The sequence below is a fragment of the Larus michahellis genome (assembly GCF_964199755.1).
Source record: "Larus michahellis chromosome W unlocalized genomic scaffold, bLarMic1.1 SUPER_W_unloc_1, whole genome shotgun sequence".
NCBI lineage: Eukaryota > Metazoa > Chordata > Aves > Charadriiformes > Laridae > Larus > Larus michahellis.
In genome coordinates, this window is record NW_027435888.1 from 2,584,908 (window position 1) to 2,599,032 (window position 14,125).

Genomic DNA, 14,125 nt, shown 5'->3' on the forward strand with positions numbered 1-14,125 from the left:
TCTTCACTACACTAAATCTTATTGAAGAAGGATTTATTCAATTCAAAACTATAGCTCCAATTCAAATTTATAGTTATGCAAACTTTAGAAACAAAAATTATTAATTTAATTTCTATATGTTTATTAATGTTTACCTATGTAGAAATCTCTACACATATACATAAGTACATATATAAAAATAATGGGTGCATTATTAAAAAATATTCATTAGTAGAATTATACACTTCCTTTCATAGATATATACAATATATGATTATATTGTCTATAAATATTCTATTTTTATATCCAAACAAGGCAGGCGGCCCATCCCAGGGGCTGCCTGAGAACACGCGGGTGTGACGGTGTCAGGAAATGGCCATTAGCCAATCACGGAGCTGTGTGATCTTTAACCAAATGGCAGCTCCCTGCCAGGGAATGGCGGCATCTCGGCATAAAATGGCGGACAAACCACAATGGCGGCCCCTGTGCGTGTAGGGGAAGGGCGTTCCGGGTCCGACGCGCTTCCGGGTCCATCCAGCCGGGGTGGCCGGTTCTGGCAGCCAATCAGAAGAGAGCAGAGGCCTGGTAGAGGAGAGGGGGCGGGACTTCCGCCGGAAGCTGGTGGGCGGGGCAGCTGTCAGGCCGCGTGGCCATCAAGAAGAAGGTGCAGGGCCCCAAACCTGAGGGCAAAGGCTCAGGGAGGCAGCGATGGGAACCAAAGGTGGTCAGTCACGCTGAGGGATGGAGGCGTGTGAGAGGGGGAGTGTTTATTCCAGCAAGGTCATCTGAGCGGGGACCTTGTTAATGGGGAAACGGGGAGAAAAAAGGGGAAAGCAGAAGCAGAACGCACTGAGCCACAAATTTGAGAAAAGAACCATGGAGTCAATGGTAAGCAAGAGCTTTTGCCAGTCCCAGGAATTGGTGAGCCATCAAGAAAGTCCAGGTGGCACCTCCAGGAAGATCAAGTGGCCGTTTGAAATGAGAACGTTGTGAGTCAGAGGGAGCCTGGTCTGGGAGGGATGCGGGAATGAATAGAGCTGTGCAAAGCCCTGAGGGACATGCAGCGGAAGGGGGAGCAGGGAGGAACCAAGAGGGGGGAGGCAGAACACGGTATAAAAGAGGCCAGTTGCATGTCAGACTGGATTGACCGGGAAAGGGATGGAATTTTTAGGAAGAGAGAAGGGCCAGGGGCTGCTGGTGTGTTCGGAACCCACAGGGAAAGAGCTGTGAAATGCTTCATAGGATTTGGGGTGTGTTCCTCTAAAGAAGTTGTCATGGTCAGTGGCCCAGCTGAAGTGCCTCTGTACCAACGCACGCAGCCTGGGGAACAAAGAGGAGGAGCTGAGCACCCTTGTGCAGCTGGAATCCTCACGGCTGGGGTTTGCTACAGGCCACCCGAGCAAGAGGAGCCTTTTGACGAAGCGTTCTTACTTCACCTCCAGGAAGCACCACGCTCAGAGGCTGAGATCTACTGGGGGACTCCAGTCACCCTGGCAGCTGCTGGAAGAGCATCCCATGAAGCTGTGAGCAGTGCAGGAGACTCATGGAGTGTGTTGATGAAGGGATTGAGGATGCTGGGGTTGGAGTAACTGAACATGAGCTGGACACGTGCGCTGGCAACCCCGAACCATTTTGTGATTCTATGATTCGATGTCTCTATGAGCTACAGACAAGGAAGCACATGCCAGTGGTGGTTACCCAGGGGGTGTTCCCTGGGGTGTCCAGGGACCGTGGCACAGAGCAGGTCCTGCTCTGCTGGTCCTTCCTGTCTCTCCAGAAGGCCTGGCTGCGTGAGAACACTGCTGTGTGCACCCAGCCTTCGCACTCACACAGCTGAGCTCTGCACTGGTGTTTTCCTCTCCCGAGCACTTCCCAGCTCAGCCCAGGTAAAGCCAAAGCTGCGTGTGTAAGCAAAGCAAAATAAAGCATTCATTCACGGCTTGATTTCCTGCTGCTGCCTTTATTTTGTTTCAAGTATGGAGGGAGTCTGGCTTCTCATGTACGTCTCATCATTGGGATGCTAAAAATGTAAGCTTAGGAATAATATTATCACAAGCCTAAAATAAGAGGAAGAGAGAAAAAGAGAAACAGTGAAAGAGAGAAAGAGAGAAAAGAAAGCAAGTAATATTGGAAGGAAAAAAGAAGGAACAAAAGAAAGAAAGAAACAAACAAACAAACAAACAAACAAACAAACAAACTACCAAAGAAAGCACGTAAAAAGGTTATGAACAAAAGGTTGTCCTGCTATTTTCTGTGAATATGCTGGGAGTCGTAGGAGAAAGACAGTTACCTCATTGAGGGTGAAATACAGTATATTGCAATAGTTTCCTCAGGGCATCCCTGAGCTCCTGCTTCCTCATGCTGTAGATGAGGGGGTTCACTGCTGGAGGCACCACCGAGTACAGAATTGACACCACTAAGTCTAGATCTGTGGAGGAGATGGAGGTGGGCTTCAGGTAGGCAAACATGCCAAAACTGATAAAGAGAGAGACCACGGCCAGGGGAGAGAGGCATGTGGAAAACGTTTTGTGCCGTCCCTCCCCAGAGGGGATACTCAGCACGGCCCTGAAGATCTGCACATAGGACACCACAATGAAAACAAAACAGGCAAAAGAAAAAAAGGCACCAAACACAATAAGCCCAACTTCCCTGAGGTAGTCTGAGTCTGAGCAGGAGAGCTTGAGGATCTGGGGGATTTCACAGAAGAACTGGTCTAGGCCATTGCCTTGGCAGAGAGGTATTGAAAATGTATTGGCAGTGTGCAGGAGAGCATAGAGAAAGCCACTGCCCCAGGCAGCTGCTGCCATGTGGACACAAGCTCTGCTGCCCAGGAGGGACCCATAGTGCAGGGGTTTGCAGATGGCAACGTACCGGTCGTAGGCCATGACGGTGAGAAGACAAAAGTCTGCTGAGATCAAGAAGGCAAAGAAAAAGACCTGGGAAACACATCCTGAGAAGGAGCTGGCCCTGGTGTCCCAGAGGGAATTGGCCATGGCTTTGGGCAGAGTGGTGGAGATGCAGCCCAGGTCGAGGAGGGCGAGGTTGAGGAGGAAGAAGTACATGGGGGTGTGGAGGCGGTGGTCACAGGCTACGGCAGTGATGATGAGGCCATTGCCCAGGAGGGCAGCCAGGTAGATGCCCAGGAAGAGGCAGAAGTGCAAGAGCTGCAGCTCCCGCGTGTCTGCGAATGCCAGGAGGAGAAAGTGGGTGATGGAGCTGCTGTTGGACATCGGATCCTTTTGTTCCCGAGGTACTGCCAAAGGAGGAAAGCACACTCACAAGTCAGGACAGCTCTGAGCAAATCTATTCCCATTGCCTGCCCTTCCAAACCCAAGCTGCGGAAACACACTTTGCCTGCGTCCTTTTTTCCAGGAGCTTTCTGCATTGCCCTTGTTGGAGCTCTCATTGTTGCTGGCCAAGTGTGCCGTGAGGAGCAGAGCTCTGCTTGTGGGCTCCCAAGGAGTCATCCCTGCTCCACAGCAGCGGGGATTTGGGAAAGGGGTTACAGCTTCTGCCATTCACTAGTTGCCTCATCTGTAATCCACTTGTAACGCAGAGGAGCTGCTCAGCATATTCCTGCAGGAAAACCTCAAGGAAACTCCTGCTTGTCCTAAAGCTGCAGTGACAGGAGCAGAGCCAGCTCACTCCTCAGCCTTTTCAGGGGGGGAAAGACCACGCAGCTCCTCACTCACTCCCCCCTGACCCCCTGCAGAGGGATAGGGAGAAGAGGGAGAAAAAGGAATAAAAATCTCATGGGTTGAGAAACAGCCGGTTTGATAGACCAGTAACGGGAAAGAAACTAACAATCATTGTAAAAGAATATAGGAAACCAGGAGTGATGCAGTACAATTGCTTACCACCCGACGCCCATCCCGAGCAGCGAACAGAGATTCCTGCCACCTGGCCAACCCCCATTTCTGTACCGAGCAGCACCAGCCCAAGGCATTTTATTGACCTCTCTGGTGGTTTTGATGCTGAGTTCATGAAGCTCAGACACAGGGGAAGCTGATGAAACCTCTCCAGAAGTCAACATCAGATGTAATTTTGAAAGTTTCTTGGAGCGTTAATGGGTCCTACGGAGGACCATTACTGCCAAAGGCTCCTGGGGGCTCATTCGTTGTAAAACTGGAGGCAGTGAGGGCAGGTAGGCAAAGGCAATGGAGAGGTGTCTCTGACGCTGGCTAATGCTGAATGTGTGAGAGGAAGGCAAAGGGCCAAGCCCTGGCCTCCAGCCCCTGGGAAGGGAGATCCTGCCCCACAAGCACAGCTCAGGGCTCTTCCTGGGGCATTGTGATGGGAGGACGTGCAATGCCAAGGGCAGAAAGACAGAATGACGGCTCCCGGGTGGGGAAGAGGAGGCGCTAAGGCCCTAGTGCTGTAAGGATAATGTGTCTTCTGGTAGCCTTGGTGGCACAGACAACAGCCACAGCCGAGAGGAGAAAGACATAAGCACTGTTGGGGGCTTTCAGCCTTGCCAACTCCCTTGATCATCTCCACGACAGGCTGTGCTATGGTGTCCCACATCTGCTCCTCTTCCCCTGCAGGCTGCAGACATCCCCCCTGCTTCCCCGTCTTGCTCTCCCCTCAGCATCTCACTGCCTTTACTCATCTCTCTCCATCGTCCTTGGCTGTTGCTGAAACACAACGCCTTGGGCTCATCCCGACTCCCTCTGGGTGATCTGTTGCAGCACAGCACTGCCCTTGCAGTGGCATTTCTTTCTCCTGGTGTCCAGTCTCCACCTCCCAAGCTGCCCTTTGTTGCATTATTTCTTTCTCCTGCTGTTTCCCACCAAAGAAAAGCTCCATTGTCTCTGAAACAACCTTTCAACCAGGTTCAGGCTATTCCAATAGTGCCCAGAGCCGCCCTGCCACAGGGCCAGAGAAGCCCAGGTCCCTCAGCCTCTCCACCAAGCACACGTGCACTGGGCCCTAAAGGCCAACTTGGCAGACCTCCTCTGGACACTCTCCAGGTCCTCTCCACTTCTCCAAAATGGGGAGCCGCACACTGGGACACAGCTGTGTGCGTTGGGCCACAGCAGTGCTGAGTCAAAGGGGAAGGTGACTCAAGTTGCCTGGGGGGCACACGCTCCTCCTCCTGCAGCCCCGTAGGCAGCCGGCCTTGTTCATAGTGAGCGTGCACCACTGGCTCATGAGGCGTCCCTCAGGGTGCCCAGCCCCGTCTCCGCAGGGTCACTGCTCAGCACATCAGGTCCCAGCCTGTCCTGCTGCATTGGGGTTATTCTTCCCCGGGATGCAGGACTGGACACTTCTCCTTGAAAAACTTCAAGAATTTCTGTTGGCCAAATCCCAGTGTTTCTCCAGCTGCCCCTGGACTCAAGCTCCCTTTGGTCAGCTGTTAATGTTTGTGTGCAGATGGTCACCCTGATGCTTGTTCCCCAGGGCTCGGTATTGGGGCCAGTTCACTTTAAGATCTTTATCAATGATCTGGACGAGGGGATCGAGTGCACCCTCAGTAAGTTTGCAGATGACACCAAGTTGGGTGGGAGTGTCGACCTGCTTGAGGGTAGAAAGGCATTGCAGAGGGATCTGGTGAGTCTGGATTGATGGTCCAAAGCCAGTGGTATGAGGTTCAACAAGGCCACCTGCTGGGTCCTGCACTTGGGTCACACCAACCCCATGCAGCATTACAAGCCTGGGGAGGAGTGGCTGGAGAGCTGCCCTGCAGGAAAGGACCTGGGGGTGTTGGTCAACTGCCAGCTGAATATGAGCCAGCAGCGTGCCCAGGTGGCCAAGGAGGCCACCAGCATCCTGGCCTGTATCAGGAACAGTGTGGTGAGCAGGAGTAGGGAAGTGATTGTCCCCCTGTCGGCACGGGTGAGGCCCCACCTGGAGTACTGTGTCCAGTTTTGGGCCCCTCACCACAAAAAAGACATTGAGGTGCTGGAGCAGGTCCAGAGAAGGGCACCGGAGCTGGTGAGGGATCTGGAGAATAAACATTTTGTGGAGCAGTTGAGACAGCTGGGATTGTTTAGCCTGGAGAAAAGGAGGCTGAGGGGAGACCTTCTTACTCTACAACTCCCAGAAAGGAGTTTGTAGAGAGGTAGGGATCGGTCTCTTCTCCCAAGGAAGAGGTGATAGGACCAGAGGAAACAGCCTCAAGTTGTGCCAGGGGAGGTTTAGGCAGGATATTAGGAAAACTTTTTACACTGAGGGGGTTATTAAGCATTGGAACAGGCTGCCCAGGAAGTTTTCGAGGCACCATCCCTGGAGGTATTTAAAAGACGGGCAGACATAGTGCTTAGAGCTATGGTTTAGTGATGGCTTTTGTCAGAGGTAGGTTGATGGTTGGACTAGGTGATCTGAAAGCTCCCTTCCAACCAAGCAACTTGATGTTCCTCTTTTCCTTTCATGCCCTTTTCCACTCTTTTTCCACTCTCAAGTTCTTCTTCTGGATCATCCTCATCCCCTCCCATACAAAGAGCCAACTCTTTTTCACTGTTTCTTTGTTGGCCCTTCCCTTGGTGTTTCTGAGATGGTGACAGTGGCACTTTCCACCTTCCTCATGACGTCCATGACACTAGTAACCCCTTTTCTTACCTCTGCTGTCCTACAGCTACTCAATTGTCTTGTTAGAGGAACCACGACTCAGCATGAGCCATCTGCACATGCAATTTAAATGCTGACGTGCTGGAGCTTCAGTGCACAGGGACCTTGAGACACCTGGGGACATGGCCAACAGAAACCTCCTCAATTTTTTCTAGGAGAAGGGGCAAAGTGGGAGAGGACGAGGTGAGGAGTGAGTCAGAGGAGAGGGGCCTGGGCATTTTGAGGGATGCCATATGAGCCTCTGGTAAAGGCTCAGCACCATTAAGGCCAGCTGCATATGGGGTGGTGTTAGAAGGACTGTGGCCACACAGACAAGGGTAGTTATTGTCCCCCTTGACTCAGGACTGGTGTGGCCACATCTGCCCTCATAGTATCCCAGAAGGGTTTTGGTTTGAAGGGACGTTTAAAGATCATCCAGTCCAATCCCTGTTTTTTAGGGACATCTGCGATCAGGATGCTCAAAGCCCTGCCCTACCTGACCCTGAACACCTCCCATGATGGGGAATCCACAACTTCTCTGGGCAACCTTTTCCAGTGTCTCACCACCCTCATTGTGAAAAATTTCCTCCCTATGTCCAGTCTAAATCTACCCTCCTTCAGTGTAAAGCCATTGCCCCTTGTCCTGTCATTACTGGCCCTGGTGAAATCTCTCTCTCTCTCCTCTATAAGCCTCCCTCATAGATTAAAAGGCCGTAAGAAGGTCTCCTTGGTGCTTCTTTGTTTCCACGTTCAACAACATCAACTCTCTCAGTTTCTCTTCCTAGGAGAGGTCTTCCAGCTCTCCAATGATTTTTGGTGATCCTTCCCTTGACGCTCTCTAACAGGTCCATGTCTTTCTTGTGCTGGGGCCCCTAGAACTGGACACAGCATTCCAGATGAAATCGTATGAGATGGCAGTAGAGAGGGGGAATCCCCTCCCTTCACCTGCTGGCCAGGCTTCTGTAGATGCAGCCCAGGCTATGATTGGCTTTCTGGGCTGCTGTCCTGGTTCCGGCAGGGATAGGGTTAATTCTCTCCAGGACACAGACTGTTCTAACAGATGGAGCCCAGAGCCATGGATGAAATGAACTCAACGGACACTTTGGAGGGATGGCCCATAGACTAAGGGCACTATATCTGCATGAATATATACGTATATATATACATGACAGGGGAAAGTGGTGGCAATTCATTGGAACCTGTAAGATGTGGGCATGGCATAGATGGTCTGGAATAAGGGGTGGATAATGTCCTGGTTGCGGCGGGGACAGGGTTGATTCTCCCCAGGACACAGGTATTCCATGCCATGTGAGCCATGCCCACCCTGAGCTGCCGGGGGAGGGGGCAGGACATCTCCGCTTGGAGCGGGCTGGGGTGTCCTGGGTCCGGTTGGGGAGCAGCGGGGAGCGGCGGTTCCGTAATCGTGTTTGTACATTCCTCTGTCCGTGTGATTGTTGTTGTTTTCTTGTTCCCTTTGCTGTTCTGTGAAACTGCCTTTGTCTCAACCCAAGAGTCTTGCCTTTTTTCTTCCGATTCTTCCCGTATTGGGAAGGCCCGAGCGAGCGGCACGTGGTTCTTCGTTGCCCTCTGAGGCTAAAACACACCATGGGAGCACTGGGACCATACTGGGAGAACTGGGAGTAACCAGAGAGTGATACTGGGAGCACTGTGAGGAGTGAGGGAGTCATACTGGGAGCACTGGGACAGCACTGGGAGCACTGGGGGGAGTCAGGGGGTCATACTGGAAGCACTGGGACTACACTGGGAACACTGTGGGGGTCAGGGAGTCATCCTGGGAGCACTGGGACCTCACTGGGAGCACTGGGGGGAGTCAGGGTGTCGTACTGGGAGCACTGGGACAGCACTGGGAGCACTGGGGGGAGTCAGGAAGTCATACTGGGAGCACTGGGACAGCACTGGGAGCACTGGGGGGAGTCAGGGGGTCATACTGGGAGCACTGGGACAGCACTGGGAGCACTGGGGGGAGTCAGGAAGTCATACTGGGAGCACTGGGACAGCACTGGGAGCACTGGGGGGAGTCAGGGGGTCATACTGGGAGCACTGGGACCACACTGGGAGCACTGGCGGAGTGAGGGGGTCATCCTGGGAGCACTGGGACCTCACTGGGAGCACTGCGGGTAGTCAGTGTGTCGTACTGGGAGCACTTGGACCGCACTGGGAGTACTGGGTTGAGTAGTGGGGGTCATACTGGGAGCACTGGGAGCACCCTGGGAGCACTGGGGGAGTGAGGGTGTTATACTGGGAGCACTGTGACAGCACTGGGAGCACTGGAGGAGTCAGGGCGTCGAACTGGGAGCACTGGGAGCACCCTGGGAGCACTGGGGGGAGTGAGGGTGTTATACTGGGAGCACTGGGACAACACTGTGAGCACGGCGGGGAGTAAGGGCGTTGACCTGGGAGCACTAGGGGGAGTGAGGGAGTCATACTGGGAGCACTGTGACAGCACTGGGAGCACTGGAGGAGTCAGGGCGTCGAACTGGGAGGACTGGGAGCACCCTGGGAGCACTGCGGGGAGTCAGGGGGTCATACTGGGAGCACTGGGACCGCACTGGGACCGCTCTATGCTGGTCCATACTGGGATTATTGGCCCGTACTGGGATGACTGGTCCGCACTGGGCCGTACTCCATCTCCCATCATCCCCTGCGCCGGAAGTGGGCGCGGTTTCCGGCCGCGGTGGGCGTTGCCCTGTGACGCGCGGCAGCATGGCGGAGCTGGGGTCGCCGCGGGAGGTCGCGCAGGTCGGTTGGCCCGGGGACACCTTGGGGACACCCTGGGGGGGGGACGGGACACCGCTGAGACTCTCCCGGGACCCCCCGGCCCCCACCCGCCCGTGGGCGGCCCCCGCTACCGGGTCGCGCTCATCGCTCGGTCCCCCCCCGCCATGTCCGCGTGATCCCGCACCCGCTTCCGGGTCCCGCCACGGTTCTGGGTCTCCCCCCCATCCGAGGGTGCCCCCCCACTTTCTGGCTGCGCCCCCCCGAGTATCTGGGTGCCTCCCCCCATCTCTGTGTGCCCCCCCCGAGTCTCTGGGTACCCCCTCCCCATCTCTGGCGTCCCCCTTCAGTTTCTGGGTGCCCCCCCATGGGTGACAGCCCCCCCAGTCTCTGGGTGACTCCTCCCCATGGGGCCCCCCCAGTCTCTGGGTGCCCTTCCCACCTCTGCTCCCCCCCTCCATGGGTGGTGCTCCCTCCCCCCCCAGTCTCTGGGTGCCCCCATGAGTGACACTCCCCACACCTCTGGCTCCCCACCCCATGGGGACACACACTGCCTAATCTGGGTCCCCCCCTCGTATCTGGGTGTCGCCCAAGGGTGACACCCCCCCATACTCTGGGCACCCCCCCTCCCCACCTCTGGGTGCCCTCCCCAACCCATGGGTGGTGTCCTCCGCAATGTCCGGGTGCCCCCCCTTGCCCAGGTGTTCTCTCTCATCTGGGTTTCACCACCACCACCCTCCCCCCCGGGTGCCGCCACCCCTGGGTTCAGCCCCCCCACGCCCCCCCAGGAGGAGCTGCCGCCCCACGCCCTCCCCCGTCTCTGTCCTTCCTGGTGCCCGAACCCGAGGACCTGGAGGACCGTGACACCCGCCACAAGGTGGGTGTGAGCACAGGGGGGTGCAGGCAAGAGAGGGTCCAGGCAGGCGGGCGGCGGGCAGGAGGGGGTGCAGGCAGATGGTGGGGGCAGGCAGGACCTCCCCCGACCTCCAGCTGTGGCAGGAGAAGCTGCAGCAGGAGCTGGAGTTCCTGGAGGCGCACGTCAAGGAGGAGCAGAAGAACCTGAAGAAGGAGCTCCCGTCACTCCTGCTGCCACCCCTGTGTGCGCAGGGGTTACAGTGACCATGACCTCGCACCCTCCTGCTGCTGCTGCTGCGTGCTCAGGAGTCCCGCTGTCACACGCGTGTGTGTGCTGTGTCCGGGCTTCTGCTGACGATGGTTCTTCCAAAAAGCCATACAGGGGTGGGGTCCAAGTATTATTTTAGTGGCATCATCTACTCAGGCACCCGTGACATCCCCCATGTTCCTGCTCGTGCCCTACCAGGTACGCGGGCAGCAGTGACTTCACCAGCTCCTACACAACCCATGGGCCTCTTCCTGGCCTGTCAGCTGAGCGGTCACAGGTGACCTTGCAAACACCTACACAAGATGGGGGCTTAGTCCTGGCCTACCAGCTTCTCAGGCACCTGGGACCTCAAAACACCCAACACAAGACATGTTTCTCCTGGGCTCCTCAGGCACCAGTGACATCGCAGAGACATCGACCAGCCAGGTGACAGCTCCTGGCCTGTCGTCTGTGCAGGCACCAGTGACCTCACAGGCACCTACACAATCCCTAGGCCTGTTCCTGGCCCACTGGCTACTCGGGCGTGAGTGACCTCATAAGCACAGACACAGGGCGTGGGCCTGCTCCTGGCCTGTCAGGTGTCCAGACATGAAGGATCTCACCAAACCTACACAAGCCGTGGGTCAGCTCATGGCCTGTCAGCTGAGCGGGACCTCACAAGTCCTTGATTTCCATTTTTATTAACTCATTCGTGTTACTCATCCCGTTTGTGTCCCAGAGCTCAAAATCCACCTTTTTGAGTGCAAGTTGAAGGTAAGTGTCCATTTAGTTTTAGGACCATCCCTACCCCACCCCAGAGGAGACCCCCCTCAGACCCACAGGGCCGCCCCATAGAGCTGCCCCAGCCCCACAGGGCCCCGCACCGTGATGGTGACCAGGATGGGTTTGGGGTTTGGGCGCAGGTTGGTGTCCAGGGAGAAGATGCAGAACTGCACTGGGGAGGTACGGGATTGTAGGAATGTATCTGAGAGAAAATGGCCATGTGAGCCAGCCTCCCTGCTGTGAGAGATTAGATTAAGGGCAAAACAGGTGGTAGAAGATGGAATTAGTACATGGGAAAAACGGGACTGAGAAGGCAGAAAACATGTTGTGCTAGTGACTAAGCAATTTACGACGCGAATTCTTGTAACCAATCTGATGTATGAATGAACTGCATGCACAGCGCGTGGACAGTGTAACTAGCTAATCAGAAATAAGCGAATCATGTGTACAGCTACAACGCAGGGTATAAAAGATGATGATCTGTGCTTAATAAACGGCTTCTGTTGATTCACGTTGGATCGTCTGGAGTCCAGTTATTTCTCCTCAGATGGTGACCCCGACGTGATCCCGATCGGCGCTTGGCTTGAGCAACGGAACGCGAGGGGCGGAAGACCCAGAAGGAGATCCACTGTCTGGAGGATGGCTCAGCTGGACTGAGACCGGGCGGATTGGGCGGCAATGCGGAATAAACAGACAACGTGGCCACAGACACCCGGAGAGAGGTGAGCAGCCGGGGCAGGAGATGGGGCAACAAGTAACAAAAGAAGAAGGGGCTCTATTAAGACTTCTCCTGCATATCCTCTCTAAGAGAGGGGTGAAATACGATGAGCGTATGCTCCGAAGGTTGTTAATATGGTGCAGAGAGAACGGATTCACACCAGAGCCCCAGACAGCTTTTAAAGCAGAAATATGGGAGGCTGTTGGGAAAAAACTGTGGGAAGTGATAAGTAAAGGAGACAAAGAGGCATCACCGTTGGCGACGACATAGCAGTTGGTGTTATTGACCTTACAAGATATGAAGGCGGAGTGAGCCATAGTGGCCGGGGCTTTTGCAGCATTACAACCCACGGGAGGAGGATCGAACAGGCCAGGTCCGAAGGTTTGGGACGATCCCCTGCTGATCCCCTCTGCTCCACCTGAGGAAGTTCCAGAGAAAGAAGAACCGATGGAGGAGGACGTTCCCTGGCCAGCACCGCCACCCTCGGAAGCAAGACCAACGGCACCTCCACCAGAGTGGTACAACCCCAGAACTGGGTTTTATGAAGGTCCACCTAAGCCTCCACGGCAACATGTTGATGTGCACCCCAGACCACCTTTTGATGCATCACTGTACCCACCGCTTCCACCGTCGCCTCCCTCTCCCGCTGAACAAGAATTGCCGCAAGGTGCATGCGCGGCGGCAAAAACACTGCAACAGAATTTGGAACAGTTAGAGAGAGAACAAAAGAGACAATGGAAACAAGAGGAGGAGCAAGCGATATGAAATATGGAGAGGCGACAGAGGGGTGAAAGCAGGGGGGGGTATGGGGCGGCGGGAACGGGAACGCGGGAGGAGAGTTTGATAACGGGAACGTGGGAGGTATGACTCCTTTTGATAGCCGGACACTGATGTCCATTATCCTCACACCCACCAATGCAAGAATTAACGTGGAGATCAAGGTGGGAGGATGGTGTACAACGTGCAGTGATAGCGAATTTGAATAGAGGGGAGGGGGATCCATTGCGGCTGGCAACCATGGAGATGTTATCAGGAACAGGTCCTTTCGCTGATGCTCAGCGACAAGCGCGGCTAGATGTCGCTATCTTACAACAGTCCGCAGAGTTGGCTCGCGAAGCACTGAGGACGTTGCCGGAGGATGGCAAGGTCACTCCCCCATATACGACGATAAAACAGGGCCCCAGCGAGGGAATCATGCAATTTCTTGGTAGACTAAGGAATGCGTTAGACCGGGGAGAACTGCCAGCGGCAGCCAAAGAGGCAGTATTTCAATCATTGGCCGTAGAGAACGCAAATTCAGCCTGTAAGCGTATCTTGCAAACTTTGCCTCGACACGCCACCATTACCGACGTGATAGAGGCATGCTGTAGGGTAGGGACACCTGAAGAACAGGCAGGATTTTTGGCCTCCGCTTTTGCTGCGGCTGTCAAGCCCTTGGTCAGTAATCGTAATTCAGGACCAAAATGCTTTAAGTGTGGGAAGGTCGGTCATTTGAAGATACAGTGTAGAGCAGGAAAGCAGAGGGGAGAGACAGATATGACGCCTGCTAGGAGCGGAGGACCGGGAGGATTTACGGGCACATGAAATCGGTGTCAGAAATTTGGACATAGAGCATCTGAATGCCGCTCAAAATTCCATAAGGATGGCACGCCATAGGGAAACGGGCTGATGAGTGCGGGGGGCCCGAGCGCGATGACACAAACCAGGCCTCAGGGTCAGGGTGCGTGGGTAGCGCAGCCTCTGCCCCACAGGGAGTGCCAGAGTGGACGTGGCAACAATAAAGGAGGTTACCCTTACAGACTCCCAAGTGCAGTGCATTCCTACTGATATGGAAGGGCCACTGGGGTATGGACTGAGTGCACTATTATTGGGACGATCTTCCATTACCAGACGGGGTTTGTTTGTGTTACCTGGGGTAATAGACGCTGATTATACAGGTCCAATTAAAATAATGGTATGGACACCCACTCCACCTGTGCATATCCCAGCGGGTACTCGCATTGGACAACTAGTGCCATTTAAGGCCGCTGTTCCAACGGCCGGAAATCAGGTAAGGGGGGATAAAGGTTTTGGCTCAACAGGTAATGCAGATATATATTTAGCCCTGAAATCAGTAAAACAAAGCCCTTGCAGTGAGTTGCCCTAAGAGCACCAGGGGGTCAAAAGTGCGTACTTGATATGCTTGTAGACACCGGCGCTGATGTGACTATTATCAGTCAAGGTCGTTGGCCACCCTCTTGGCCCCTAGAAGACCCAGCTAT

General features: G+C 54.6%; 1 protein-coding gene across 1 annotated transcript; it reads right to left on the reverse strand.

The window, feature by feature from the left end:
• Positions 1-1,749: 1,749 nt before the first annotated feature.
• On the reverse strand, positions 1,750-3,209 carry LOC141736717 (olfactory receptor 14J1-like). The gene has a single exon (XM_074571275.1). It carries the CDS (start codon positions 3,207-3,209, stop codon positions 2,271-2,273), a length of 939 nt encoding a protein of 312 aa, XP_074427376.1. The 3' UTR covers positions 1,750-2,270.
• Positions 3,210-14,125: the final 10,916 nt, after the last annotated feature.